The sequence below is a fragment of the Giraffa tippelskirchi genome, chromosome 3 (genome assembly GCF_054371585.1).
Source record: "Giraffa tippelskirchi isolate mGirTip1 chromosome 3, T2T-mGirTip1v1.2.pri, whole genome shotgun sequence".
NCBI classification, from domain to species: domain Eukaryota; kingdom Metazoa; phylum Chordata; class Mammalia; order Artiodactyla; family Giraffidae; genus Giraffa; species Giraffa tippelskirchi.
Window position 1 is genome coordinate 57,582,944 of NC_137277.1, and position 14,413 is coordinate 57,597,356.

The 14,413-nt window shown below is 35.2% G+C and overlaps 1 protein-coding gene across 26 annotated transcripts in view; it reads right to left on the bottom strand.

Annotated features, from left to right (window-relative positions):
- STXBP4 (syntaxin binding protein 4) overlaps nt 1–14,413 on the bottom strand; it is a 214,891-nt gene that overhangs the window by 149,724 nt on the left and 50,754 nt on the right. For 24 of the 26 annotated variants that reach the window (XR_014079965.1, XR_014079964.1, XR_014079960.1 and 21 more), the window contains 4 exons: nt 14,285–14,391; nt 13,888–14,107; nt 11,919–11,997; nt 4,700–4,794 (listed from right to left, as the gene is read on the bottom strand). Coding sequence is in view for 19 of the 26 variants with exons in the window: in XM_081581691.1 (XP_081437817.1) it covers nt 4,700–4,794; nt 11,919–11,997; nt 13,888–14,107; nt 14,285–14,391 (501 nt within the window). In the remaining 7 variants the exon portion in view is untranslated. Of the gene's footprint in view, nt 1–4,699; nt 4,795–10,584; nt 10,648–11,918; nt 11,998–13,887; nt 14,108–14,284; nt 14,392–14,413 lie in introns of all 26 variants that reach the window. The other 2 variants (XM_081581689.1, XM_081581679.1) reach the window with 1 other exon arrangement.

Genomic DNA, 14,413 nt, shown 5'->3' on the forward strand with positions numbered 1-14,413 from the left:
ATTATTAAAACTTGCATCAAAGTGGATATAGAAAGAACACATCTGAACATAGTAAAGGCCATTTGCAACAAACACAAACCCAAGATAATACTGACTGATGAAAAGCTAAATTACTTCATGCTAAATTCAGGAACATGACAAGAATGTGCACTCTAACCAATTCTACTTAAATATTAGAAGTTCTAACCACAGCAGTAAGAGAAGAAAGAGAAATGAAAGGTATCCAAATTGAAAGTGAAAATGTAAAACTGTCACTATTTGCAGACAACATCTGAGAGTCATTTGTTCTATAGAGAGAAAACCCTAAAGTCTCTACAGAAAACTTTTAGAACTAATAAATGATTTAAACAAGATAGTAGGATACAAGATTAATATATAGAATTATTTTGTGGTCTATAAACTAATAATGAAATATCAGAAAGAGAAAGACAGCCTTTTAGAAGCCATATCAGAAAGAATAAAATACCTAGGAATAACCTTACGGTGAAAGACGTATACTCTGAAAACTAATAAAACAGCAGTGAAGGAAATTGAAGTTGACATAAAGTGGAATAAGATTTACAGATTTAATTCAATCTCTATGAAAATATCAGGACATTTTCACTGTACTGGAATAAACAGTCATAAAATTCATATAGAAACAGGAAAGACCCCAAATGGCCAAATCATCTATAACAAAGGAGGTAAGAACACACAATGGAGAAGTGCTCATTTCTTAACAAGTGGTTCTGGAAAAACTGAAGTCACGTGTAAAATTATGAGATTATAACATTTTGTCACACCATATACAAAAATAAACTCAAAATGGTTTAAAGACATAATGTAAGAACAGAAACCATAAAAATCCTAGAAGAGAACATAGGCTGAATACTCTTTGACATAAATTATAAGAATATTTTTTGAATCAGTCTCCTAAGGCAAAAGAAATAGAAGTAAAAATAAACAAATGCAACCTAATTAAACTTAAAAGCTTTTGTCCAACAAAGGAAACCATAAACAAAATGAAAAGAGAACCTATGGAATGGGAAAAAATATTTGTAAACGATGCAACAGACAAGGGATTAATATCCTAAACACATAAAAAACTCATAAACTCAGTATAAAAAAAAACAGACAACCCAATCAAAAAATGGACAAAACACAGAACCTGAATAACCATTTCTTCAAAGAAGACATACAGATAGCTAATAGGCACATGGAAGGACACTCAACAATACAAATTACAAGAAAAATGCAATCAAAACAATAAAGAGATAATCAGTTCACTCTTGTCAGAATGACTACCATTGAAGAAGCCTACAAATAATGATTGCTGCAACAATATGGACAAAAGGGAACCCTTTTACACTGTTAAAAGCAGTGTAAACAGGTGCTGAAACTTTGGAAAATAGTTAATAGGCTCCTCAAAAAAGTGAAATTAGAACTACCATAAATGATTCAGCAACTCTACTCCTGGGTATTTATTGGGAAAAAAATGAAAACACTAATTTAACAAGATACATTCACCCTAATGTTCATAACAGCACTATTTATAACAGCTATGTCATGTAAGCAAACCAAGTGTCTATCAACAGATGACTGGATTAAGAAGATGGGTGGGTGCTTGTGTTTGTGTGAGTGTATATATAATGGAATACTAATCAGCCATAAAAAATGAAATTCTGCCATTTGCAGCAACATGGATGGACCTAGAGAATATGTTTAGTGAAATAAGTCAGACAAAGACAAGAATTATATGATATCACATGTGGAATCTAAAACACAACACAAATGTATATACAAAACAGACTCAAAGGTATAGAAAACAAATTTATGATTATCCAAGAGGAGAGGAAAGGGGGGAATTAGGGACAAATCTAAGGTATAGGATTAATAGATATTAGCTACTACATATAAAAGAGATGAACAGCAAAGATTTACTGTATAGCACAAGCAATTATAGTCATCTTATAATAATAACCTATAATGGAGTATAATCTGCAAAAATTCTCAATTACTATGTGATATACCTGAAGCTAATATAATACTGTAAATCAATTACACTTCAATTAGAAAAATAAACTGCAGGTAATTTATCTTTGATTAAAAGTAGGTTCCAATAATTTCTTGAATAACTAATGTCATCTTTAAACTGTAAATAAAAGTGCAAATTTGTCAGTTTAACCGTAAATAAAAATGCAAATTTGTCAGACACATAAATGTCCTTAACTTTTTCTGATACTTAACAAACGATGAATTTTGAAACTGTCACTCCTTAATATATTAGTCATGTACTTCCCAACCTAATACAAAGAACATCTTATTAACTATATTCAGACATTGGGTACCATTGCTCACTACAGATTTCTTCAAATGTTATAGAAATGGCAAGAGGTAAAGTAAACATCAGTGAAATGGCATCTGTAACCCAAAGCATCTTCCTCAGGTACAAAAGTGTAGATAGCAAGGAGGTGCAATATTTTCCACCTTCAAGCCAAAAAGTATATCCCTATTTCTATGTTTAATCATACTTACTTATAAGTTTAACAATGGGATCAAATGAGACATATAGTATTAGTTTAGTGTTAGAAATTACTTTCCAGTATATCCTGATATAAAATTGTCTCCCTAGACTACTAAAACATGAAGGAGTTCATGAAGACAATGCCCCAGAAACATACATTTTCACAGGTAATTTCCCTCATCAAATTCTAACTTCTCTGCCTTTCTTAAAAATTATACCCCTCCCCAATTTTTTTGTTAACTTGTTATGTTAAGAAAAATGATGGATAAGGAAGAAAATAAGATAACTTGGACATTGCTTCTTAAAATAAATTGTGACCCAGAAAAAAAAAAACTGTACTGTATTGGCTAATGACTTAAAACCACATAACCAGTCAACACCTTTTCCTTGTGAAATATTTTATATTACCAATTTCCTAGATACTATATGTAAATACTTACAGGAAATAGAGTAAACAGAATTTTATTACATTTTAAACACTTGAACACATTTATCACTAAATAGGAAATATGTTAAAAATGTAATGGACAATAAAGTTGAATCTGTCTACAAAGTAGCAACTAAAATAGAAGGATCTATTTCAAATTAAACTGATACAGATATTACTACATTAATATGCAACTATTCAAAAAGGTAAGAGTAACTTAGAAAACATGGGTGGATAGAAGCTAAAATGGATTTTAGAAAAAAATATTTATTGCATGAAATTTAGTTTCAAACTCTGAAAACAAAGACTGCTCTACTAAATAGTCACTGAAAATATCTGGAATAAAAGCAGGGGAGCTGAATTTACACAGAACGTAGGTTTCCTTGGCTATAAAACTAATTTTATTTTGCTACAAAAATAATCAATTTGCTTAGATTAAAAGGAGGACTAAAAGTGGAATACTGATTCAATATGCAAGCAATTCACAGTTCTCAGAATCAATACAAATTTAGATGATTTTTGTATCTCTAAGAAAACTAATCATTTTTTTAAACTATGTGCTAGAAAAATTTAACTAGCTAAATTCAAGGTATAAACACTGCCAGGTAAAGTCATTAGCTGAATAATTTTCTCCTTATCCAGAGGAATGATTAGTATTAAACCTTGGATATTCCAAAATGTATATAACAGCAGTATCATTAAAAAACAGTAGCTATTCATTTTTAGATATTAATAGATATGGTTTTAAACCTCAAACATTCTACTTTTTGATGATGTTAATGTTGCTGATTGTAAAACTTGCCATTATCCAGAACTTACATTTCAGCCACAAAAAGAAAGTAAAACACAGAAAAAGATACTCAGGATTTTGAAGATACAAGGGAGACATATCAAGTATCTAATTTATGAGAAAATTTTATACAGCACAAATCAGATTTGTGTAGTGGTACAGATTTAAGTAGTGGTACAAAGAGATTGCAAGCTTTCACTCGCTGATAAAACATAGAATATTTCAGGGTACTGTAAAATGATGTTCATTGCTACAGATGTATAAAAATGGCAATTTTGGCCTAAACTATAAACATTAGCAAGAAACTGGACAAAGGAGTTGGAACTGAGTCAGAATTTGAACAATGAATAATATCCAAACTGGTGTTGATAAGGGTATTAGTAGAAGACCATGCAAAGGTCTGAATATGTGCGTGAATGGTAATGCATAACTACTCTAGCTATGCATTTTTATACTCTTCCTAAATGTAAAAAACCATTATCCACAAAAACTGACAGGAAAGTAGAGGCTGTGAACCTTTAGCACTATATCCATTTTCATATTTAAAAAACAAACAAACAACCCAAAAACCTTCATATATTTTTGCTGTCAGCTCCCAGGTAACCTGAGAGGAAAAGTTTTAAAATCTTTTTCTGCTTATAATTTTTCTTTTTTAATCATCTTGTTTCTTTTATAAATAGAAACTCTCAATATAAAGTTATCCTCCATATGATTTTTTGGGTACATTGCTACCATTTTCTTTTTATCTAGTAGGTTCATATTTTGTTCTTTGGGATTTAGCTTCCCTCCACTTTTTCAAAAATTGAGTAATGGGGTATTACTTCCTTATACCTATCGCCATTATAGGTCTGAAGTCCGATTAACTGCAAATGGATAACTCAAGAAACTCATGGCTCCAATCTTTTATCCTCACAAAGAATGACAATAATTCCTTGCTATAGTTTCACAGAAGAAAAATGAAAAAATTTCAAGTATTTACCATTTCCAATTTCTCTACCTTAACGCGAACAGACGGACTTAGGGAAATCTTCTTTCCTTGTGGCCCATAGTTATCAGTCCAAGCAGGGGCAATATCTAAGAGGCAACAGGGTACACATTAATTGGAAATTTAATTGGTATAGAACTTTTCATTTGACAGGAGGTGTTCTTGGCTCCTGCTGTTCAGAAATAATTCTGGCTAATCAGTTGGCAGCTTTGACTTTTGTTTTCATAATTATTTGTTCTTTAAATCTAAAAGGTATCATATAAACCAGCTTCACTTAAGCCTTAAAACACGTGGTCTAAAAAGAGTAGTCAATTATGCATTAAGTCCCACAGAAATATTAATTTAAAATACAAACATACATCCCACAACTTACCCTGTCATAATAATGCCTTATTAATTCCAAAATGAAAAGTCTTTTTTTCTTCCAAACTTAGTAAAATCATATTAGAAATTCAAAAAGGTCATATAATTTCTCTTTGGCAAAAGCAGTTTGCTATGAGTTCTGAAGGTACTATGGAAAAACTCACAAATGCAAACTGTTTAAAGGTTGCACATAAAGTATGATTTAGTCTGAGAACTTCTTGAACTGAAAATCCTATTTCTTATTTTATAGAAGGGTTATATTTTGAGGAGCATAAATGATTCTCAAGAGTTTAGTGTCATACACCTCTCATCCATTCTCTAACACCTTCTCAGTATACCCTGACTATTTAGATGAGCTCTATCCTTGCTTTATGAGTAAAAACCAGGTGTCCCAATGGACTAGAATTTGAAAAATTATTTGCCTTAATATGTCAAATTTTCTCAGATTTCTGCAATTCATGTCAATCCTTGTATCTAAATTGTCACCATTCTAAATACACTTTTAAATGGTATTTTACTAGTTCTACATAGAAACAAGAGGAAGAGAAAAAACTTTTTAAAATGTCACATTTTTATGCAGTGTTTTAATTTTTTTTTTTATTTCTCAGAGCATCTGTCTCTAAGTACAAAATGATTTGCATTCTCTTTCCTAAGAACATAAGAAGTGCATATGAAAATAAATAGTCTTCCTCTAAACCTTTAACACTTCCTTAACATTCTATGTAAAATCTTGAATATAACTTATAGGTGTCAAGATCATAAAAAAAAAAAAAACGGTTACTGACTTTTAACTTTAAATGGAATTAAAAGGTTGAGAAAGACTGATTTTAGTATAATAGAGTTTTTACAAATTTGACAAAGGCAACAAAGTTGCCTTTTTACTGTGATACCTACTTGTTGGCCAAGGGCTAAAAATAAATTATGAATACATTCTTTTTCCTCTTAAGAGAAATTTTTTGCCAAATTTGAAGTGTAGCATAAAAGGTCAGCATGGAGTAAAGTGGTAATGGAAACCCAAGTAGGAGATAAGTCAAACACTATTTTTCATTTTTAGGGTGTGGACATGTGAGTCTTGACAATGACTTTTTAGCCTGGTTCCTGACCTGCCATTAATGCACACTAACACAAGGTGGACCCAAGCTAATTTAATCATGAACTCAGATCAAGACTAACCCTGAGTGTGAATTACTCAATTCAAGTGTGCATGGAAGGGGTGGAAAGGAGACAAAAGAGAGGGCAGGACAGGGACACATACCAAGGCATGCGTTTTCACTTATGTTTTCCTACATCCAGGCATAAACATTCACTATGTGCAACAGTGCATATAAGAGAAGATTAGCGCAAGAGTTGGACAAGACTTAGCAACTAAACCACCATGCTTACTTTTAGCCAGGCAGTACACTAAGTACTTTAGGTACATAAGCGCATTAATCGACAATAACCACAGTGACACAGGTATTATTATTTTCAACTAAAGATGATGAGGCCAAGACCCCAAAAGGTAAGGAAACTAGCACAAGATCATAAGGCAAGTAGGTGACCATGTAGGATTCTAATCTCTTATGACTCCTTAAACCAATTGTTTAAATGTGTCAATATCTTTCATCTTCAGTCTTCTCATCCGTAAAGCAGGAGGAATAAAATAGATCACTTTATAGGAACTGTAACGGTAAAATTAAAAACCCTAGAAAACTACTATGAAAACTATGCATGCATGTGTGCTAAGTTGCTTCAGTCGTGTCTGACTCTTTGTGACCCCATGGACTGTTACCTGCCAGGCTCCTCTGTCCGTGGGGATTTTCCAAGCAAGAACACTGGAGTGGGTTGCCGTGCCCTCCTCCAGGGGATCTTCCCAACCCAGGAATCAAATCCATGTCCCTTAGTCTATCTGCATTTGCAGGTGGGTCCTTTACCACTAGTGCCACCTGGGAAGCCCATGCAAACTACAAAGTACTATTAATAGTAAGACATACATACAAAGATTAAATAGGAGATTAATGTAAAATTATACTAACCCCTCACTGGCTTAACAAAATCTCTCTCCTAGCCAAACATCCCCTAAATCTTTACCTTGAGCCAAAACTTTAGAAAGATCTAGGCATAAATCCAGCACGCGTTCATGCTTGTTGTAATTCATGGTAGCTTGATCCGGAAGGCACCCACCACAGAGTTTTCCTCAACTTCTAGTGTCCGGCACCCACCACAGACAGTTTTCCTCAACTTCTAGTGTCCCTCTCCATTTCAGCCTTGAGCGCCTTATTTACTCGTGTGGGGGGGGGTGGTTGGGAATTTTCAAAGTATGGCTTATTTCTCTTGGATCTTCTCTTCCTTTTCTTCTTTTTAGAAGAAAGGAAATGTTTTATGAGTGCAAAATCAATGTCATTTGGTTAATACTATGAACCTTCCACATGGATGTTTTTCTCATCACTAGCTTGTTTTCAGTTATAAAAGCCTTACTGTAGGAGAATTAAGGCTTCTGCTGTGGTAAAGTTAAAGTAATGGTTGTCTTTCTTCATGCAATAATTCTTTACTGACTTCCTCAGGAATGTCTTTAGTGTGGTTTTAGCTTCCTCACAAACTCACCCATTATTCAGCTTATGCTAGTAGTAAACAGCTGGATTCTGAAATATGAAATTTATATTACAGAATAGTTTCTAAAAGCATACTCATGTATAAAGTGGATTTAAAAAATTCTAACCAGTTTTACTGGCTGGTAAAGAATCTGCCTGCAATGCAGGAGACCCTGATTCAACTCCTAGGTTGGGAAGATCCCTTGGAGAAGGGATAGGTTACCCATTCCAGTATTCTTGGGCTTCCCTGGTGGCTGAGACAGTAAAGAATCTGCCTGCAATATGGGAGACCTGGGTTTGATCCCTGGGTTGAGAAGATCCCCTGGAGGAAGGCATGGCAGCACACTCCAGTATTCTCGACTGGAGAACCCATGGACAGAGGAGCCTGGCGAGCTACAGTCCATGGGGTCGCAAAGAGTCAGATATGACTGAGTGACTAACCACAATCAGTTTTACACTTCAAAATGCTTTTGAGATGGGAACAGGGGTAGATTTGCCTCATTAAGTTTATTTTTGTTGAGATTATATTAACACTTATATATTTTTAAGATTAATAAATACCAGCTGGCTGAAGGAGTTTAGATGTGACAGTTAAGGATCTAATTTGGGAACAATTTATAAATAACTACTTAAAACAAGTCACAATGTATGTGAGTTACCTACAGAATTTAGAGTTGACTTTGTTTTTTTCCCCTCAGAAATACCTTATCTACTACACTCCTGTGGAAGAAAATGGTTGGTCCTAAAGTCAATTCCATTTCAACTCTAGAAAAATTTCCCAATCTAATTGCATTTTAATATTTACATAGAGCTTACTCACTCAAATAAATTTTTTAGTAGATTATTTTTCTACAACAAAATCAAGCATCATTTCTTATAGTCACTGATGTAAATTTACCTCAGTTTATTCATTACTATAGGATCTCCTTCCTCTAATTGGATTTGCCTCCTAGGATCACCTGACATGTAGCTTATCCTTACTTTTTTGCTTTTGATGACGGTGCCTCATTCACTTAGGATGATCTCTTATCTTCATCCATCCATTGACGTTTATCACTTCTTTCAAGATATAGATGATGTCTGACTTTTGCCAAGAAAATTTTCTCTATTGATTTCCGTATCTTGTTCAGTCACTCAGTCACGTCTGACTCTTTGTGGCCCATCTGGCTTCTTTGTCCATGGAATTTTCCAGACAAAAATACTGGAGCAGGTTGCCATTTCCTAGTTCAGGGGATCTTCTCGATTGAGGATCAAACCCTCATCTCTTGTATCTCCTGCATTGACAGGTGGATTCTTTACTGTGAGTACCACCTGGGTACTTTGTGACAAATCAGTAACTATGTACTAGCTTCAGGGGTAGACAAGAAGGATGTAAAATTGAATTGAAAGACAGAAGCTTTCACTTCTGCTCTAAAAAATATGTCCTGGAATATTATCTAAGCTATATTCTAAACTTCAGTTTTTGTAAAATTAATAATAGCAAAATGTACTGAGCATATTCTCTGTACCAACTACAAATTGCTTAATATACACAATCTTGTTTAATACTCATAAGAACCCTGTGAGGAAACTATTTCAATATAAGCTTATTCAGCTAGTAAGTTGGGAACAGAGATCTGAATCTCTAAGTTCGCATTCAGGGCCTGGTAATTAACCATTGTATTTTCCCTGTATCACACTCAGGTCACTTACGACTTCTTTTCTTAATTCCTTTTGTTCATATCTTTACATGTCTTGTGCAAGCACGTTATTAATCAGTAAGACAGTGTGTATGTGTGTGCGCCATGTGTGCTGGGTCACTTCAGTTGTGTCCAACTCTTTGCAACCCTACGGACTGGAGCCTACCAGGCTCCCTATCCATGGGATTCTTCAGGCAAGACAGTATATTTCTACTTGTTTATTTATTGATTTCTGGCTGTGCTGGGTCTTCCTTGCTGCACACAGGTTTCCTGTAGTTGCGGTGAGCAGGGTCTACTCTCTGGTTGTGGTGCACAGGCTTCTTTCTCATTGTGTGGCTTCTCTTGCTGCAGAGCAGAAGCTGTAGGGCACATTGGCTCCAGTGGTTATGGAATGTGGGCTCCCTAGTTGTGGCTCGTAGGCTCCAGAGTGTGGACTCAGTAGCTGTGGCACACAGGCTGAGTTGCCCTGTGGCATGCGGATCTTCCTGGACCAGGGATTGAACCTGTGTCTCTTGCACTGGCAGGCGAACCACTGGAGCACAAGGGAAGTCTGACAGTATACTTCTACCAAAACTACTCACCGCCTGCTCTAGTCAACATAGAACATGGCAAATAGTCAAGTACTTATCCAATAAAATAATCACACATACACATAAACATACACATATATAATGCTTTCCAATCTGAATAATGAAGGTTTTTAACCTCATATTTTATTTGACAATATACTACTAAGTGTCTCATGAGAAATATTCTAGCTCCTTTGTAATTCTTACTGAACCATGATGTACATGACATACTCAGTAAATACTTACTGAATAAATAAATGGCTAAAAGACACATTAAGTAGTTCAATTGTTTTCAAAATTAAAAACAAGTTGCATAAATGCCTGCGCACCACTGTTTGCTTCTTTCATCTATCTTCTTTTTCTCACATGGGTTTCCAATTTAAAATAAAAACAATATATCAAGAGAAAGGAAATTAATTATGTAAAGGAAATAATACTAAATAAGTTTCTAAAGGCCAACAAATCCCACTAAGTAAAAAGGCATATGCTGCTGCTGCTGCTAAGTCGCTTCAGTCATGTCCGACTCTGTGCGACCCCATAGACGGCAACCCACCAGGCTCCCCCGTCCCTGGGATTCTCCAGGCAAGAACACTGGAGTGGGTTGCCATTTCCTTCTCCAATGCATGAAAGTGAAAAGTGAAAGTGAAGTCGCTCAGTCGTGTCAGAGACTCTTAGCGACCCCATGGACTGCAGCCTACCAGGCTCCTCTGTCCATGGGATTTTCCAGGCAAGAGTACTGGAGTGGGTTGCCATTGCCTTCTCTGAAAAAAAAAAAAAAAGGCATATAATTGATGGCTAAAGATTGCTCCTAACCCACTGGTAAATACTGCTCCAAGTCAGAGAAACCACCATGGAATCCACTATAAATTCCTGTTAAGTATAGGAGCTATGTGCTATGGTCTGAATGTTGTGTCCTCCCAAAACTTCTATGCTGAAATCCTAACCCCCAAGATCATGGTATTAGAAACTGGGGCCATCAGGAGGTGCTTACAGCATGAAGGTGGAGTCCTTGTGAATGGAATTAGTGTTCTTACAAAAGGACCCCAAAGTGCCCCCTAGACCTTTCTACCATGTGAGGACACAATGAGGATTGCAACCACAAGAAGGCTTTCACTCAGACCATGCTGGCACCATGACCTTGGACTTCTAGCCTCCAAAACTGTGAGAAATAAATGTCTGTTGTTTATAAGTTACCCAGTCTGTGGTATTTTGCTAAAGTAACCCAGACTATGACACTATAAAATTTTTACTGACTCTTATTTTGCAGTTTTAATCTATACAACGCTACTAAAAATTAAAACACACAAGTAACAATTTTCTTAATAATTTAGACATATAATTAACTCTTCTTTTCTATACAATTTTCTATAACGATAATTTATTTTCTTTAATTTGTCTTCTCATTTAACTTTTGGGGAAAATTTAAGGGGAAGATTGTGTTTTTGATAATTGAGCCTGGAAACACTTTACTGATTGATAAAAATCCTTTTTTTATGGGTAACTTACACAATTAATCCTTTATTGTTTAAAAATGTCAATAAGTCATTTCATTAAAATTAAGAACCAATAATACTGAATTCATAATACTCAAGTGTTTTCCAATTTATATCTATATAATCTCTTCCAAGGAAAATGAAACATATTTCTTAAGCCATGCTCCCTTCTATAATTTCTCTGAAAGGTGCATTTAATATACCTCACCAGGATTTCACTAAAAGGGCAAGGAAACCTAACGTTGATTTAAAGAAGAGTTTTCATTATGTGGTTTCAACAGTCCATTGATTATTACAGCTTCATAGCTACTATTATGATAATGTATCTTTTAAATTTCAACCCTTCGTTCAGGAAAATTTTCAATAAAAGTCATAATCTAACAGAGACCACTGCATGATAGATTAACTTTGGTCTTTTATTCCATGAAGAAAAAAGAAATAATGTACTCTTCTTTAAAGTCTGTTGTCACATTATGTACTCCTCATTGAGAGAGTAACTGAAAAAAACAAGAGGAAAAAGGAATTAAATGTGCATTTACCTGTATTAGACATATCTGTAGGGCTGCTGTCTGAAGAAGTAATTGGAATCTGTTCTGTTTTCTTGTATCCAGTTTTTATCTAAGAAAGAAAATGAGGAGCATGAAATGTCATTTTCTAAAGTAGGTCAAAGACCAGACTAGGAGTTCATGTTAACATAAAAAGAATGATTAATGAGATTAAAGCAATAGTCCCGAAATATGAAACCTTTAAAATTTTGGTATATTCACCTTCAAACAAAGCAATTCAGAATTAAAGTAACAACTGCTTTTAGCTCTGCCATAACCAAGGACAAGAAAATATAAGGCTATGTACCATGTCTGTGAAAAGGTATTATAACCCCAAATGAAAAAGTATAAGGGCTAAGAAAAAATATTAAACTCTATATCTGATTAGCATGGACCCAAAACTGAAGATATCTATGATGAATTTGATCCCACTGACTAAAAGGCTACTTGAGTTTCAAGTTTGTTTTATAGAATATAAGCTCTATTCTATAATTCATTATTAACAGCACTGTAGTGATTAGTAATTAGTCATCCCTTTGTATCTGCCAGTTCTACATCTGCTGCTGCTGCTGCTAAGTCACTTCAGTCGTGTCTGACTCCATGCGACCCCATAGACGGCAGCCCACCAGGCTCCTCCGTCCCTGAGATTCTCCAGGCAAGAATACTGGAATGGGTTGCCATTTCTTTCTCTGCATCTGCAGATTCAATCAACAGCAAATTGAAACTATTTTTTAAAAATTCCAGAAAGTTCCCAAAAGCAAAACTTGAATTTGTAGCACCAGAAACTATTTATACAGCATTTATACTGTATTAGCTATTATGAGTAATCTAGAGATGATATAAAGTATATGGGGAGGGTGTGCATAGATTATATGCAAATACAACACCATTGTATACAAGAAACTTTAGCATCCCTGGATTTGGATATCTGCTGTGGAGGCTGTGGGAGGAGGTTGTCCTGGATACCTACAGATACCAAAGGATGACTGTAATTATATTGATTTTCATGAAGAAACTCCCCCTTTTGTGTAATTTGTTGGAAAAGACCCTGATTCTGGGAAAGACTGAAGGCAGGAGGAGAAGTGGGTGACAGAGGATGAGATGGTTGGATGGCATTGCCAACTCAATGGACATGAGTTTGAGCAAACTCCGGGAGACAGTGAAGGACAGGGAAGCCTGATATGCTGCAGTCCATGCAGTCACAAAGAGTCGGACATGATTTGGTGAGTGAACAACAACAAAGGTGAACTATATTCCAGCATATGCATGTGAGGGAATAATATCCACCTAGACTGTGTAGAGGAGAAGGCAATGGCACCCCACTCCAGTACTCTTGCCTGGAAAATCGCATGGACGGAGGAGCCTGGTGGGCTGCAGTCCATGGGGTTGCTAAGAGTCGGATACGATTGAGCAACTTCACTTTCACTTTTCCCTTTCATGCACTGGAGAAGGAAATGGCAACCCACTCCAGTGTTCTTGCCTGGAGAATCCCAGGGACAGCGGAGCCTGGTGGGCTGCCGTCTATGGGGTCGCACAGAGTCGGACACGACTGAAGCGACTTAGCAGCAGCAGCAGCAGATTGTGTAGAAAAGAGCTGAGGAACAGAAACGAAGATTGCTTGTCTTCAGTCAAGCAGAAAATAGAAAAAAATAATGAATGGAATAATATGAGAGACTATCTGAAAATAAATATAACATTTCATATCACAGTTTTGAGTGATATCTAAGCATATCTTCGTGATGCCATTCCTGATTATGACTTTCCTGACATAAAATACATTGACCTGAAAAATTATATTTATTAATAGCACAGCATAAAAATCTTAAATAAAAAAGACATTTCAAGGAAATACCAATTGGTTAACAAACTATGTTACCAAAATTATAGTTCTATTATGTATATAACAAACATAATGACACACAGGGGATTTATGGACAACGTAAACAATGAAATACAAGATTACCTGATTCCTTCTAAAAGAATGTAAAATGGCATCTGTAGATTTGGGAGTGGATGAGGTCTTTGGAATTAGTATTTCAGGAGGAGAAGAAATAAGGCTAAATTTTGAGGCTTGAGGTCCATATTCTCCTGTAGCTTGTAAAAGGGATGAGCAAGATGGATTTTCTAAATGGCTGCTGTCAGATTTCTGTCTTATGAATGCTATCTCCCAAGCAGATTCTGACCTAGCATTAAAAAGAAATCATTTTATGGATACAGTACAATTGAATTCTAAGATGATGTTTCAAATATTAGCAAAAAAAGACTTGTTTTGGGTCTAAATAAGTACTAGGACAACTTAAATTTCTTTTTTAGGGAGACATGCTAAATGATTCATTCTATTTTATGGCTAGAATAGTTACCTCAACTTGGCTCTGGTAATTATGCTTTTTGCTTCTTCAAATGATACACCAATCATAGACTCCTTGTTTATTGAGACAAGTTGATCTCCTGGTTTCAAACGTCCATCCTAACAAAAATAGTAATATTTG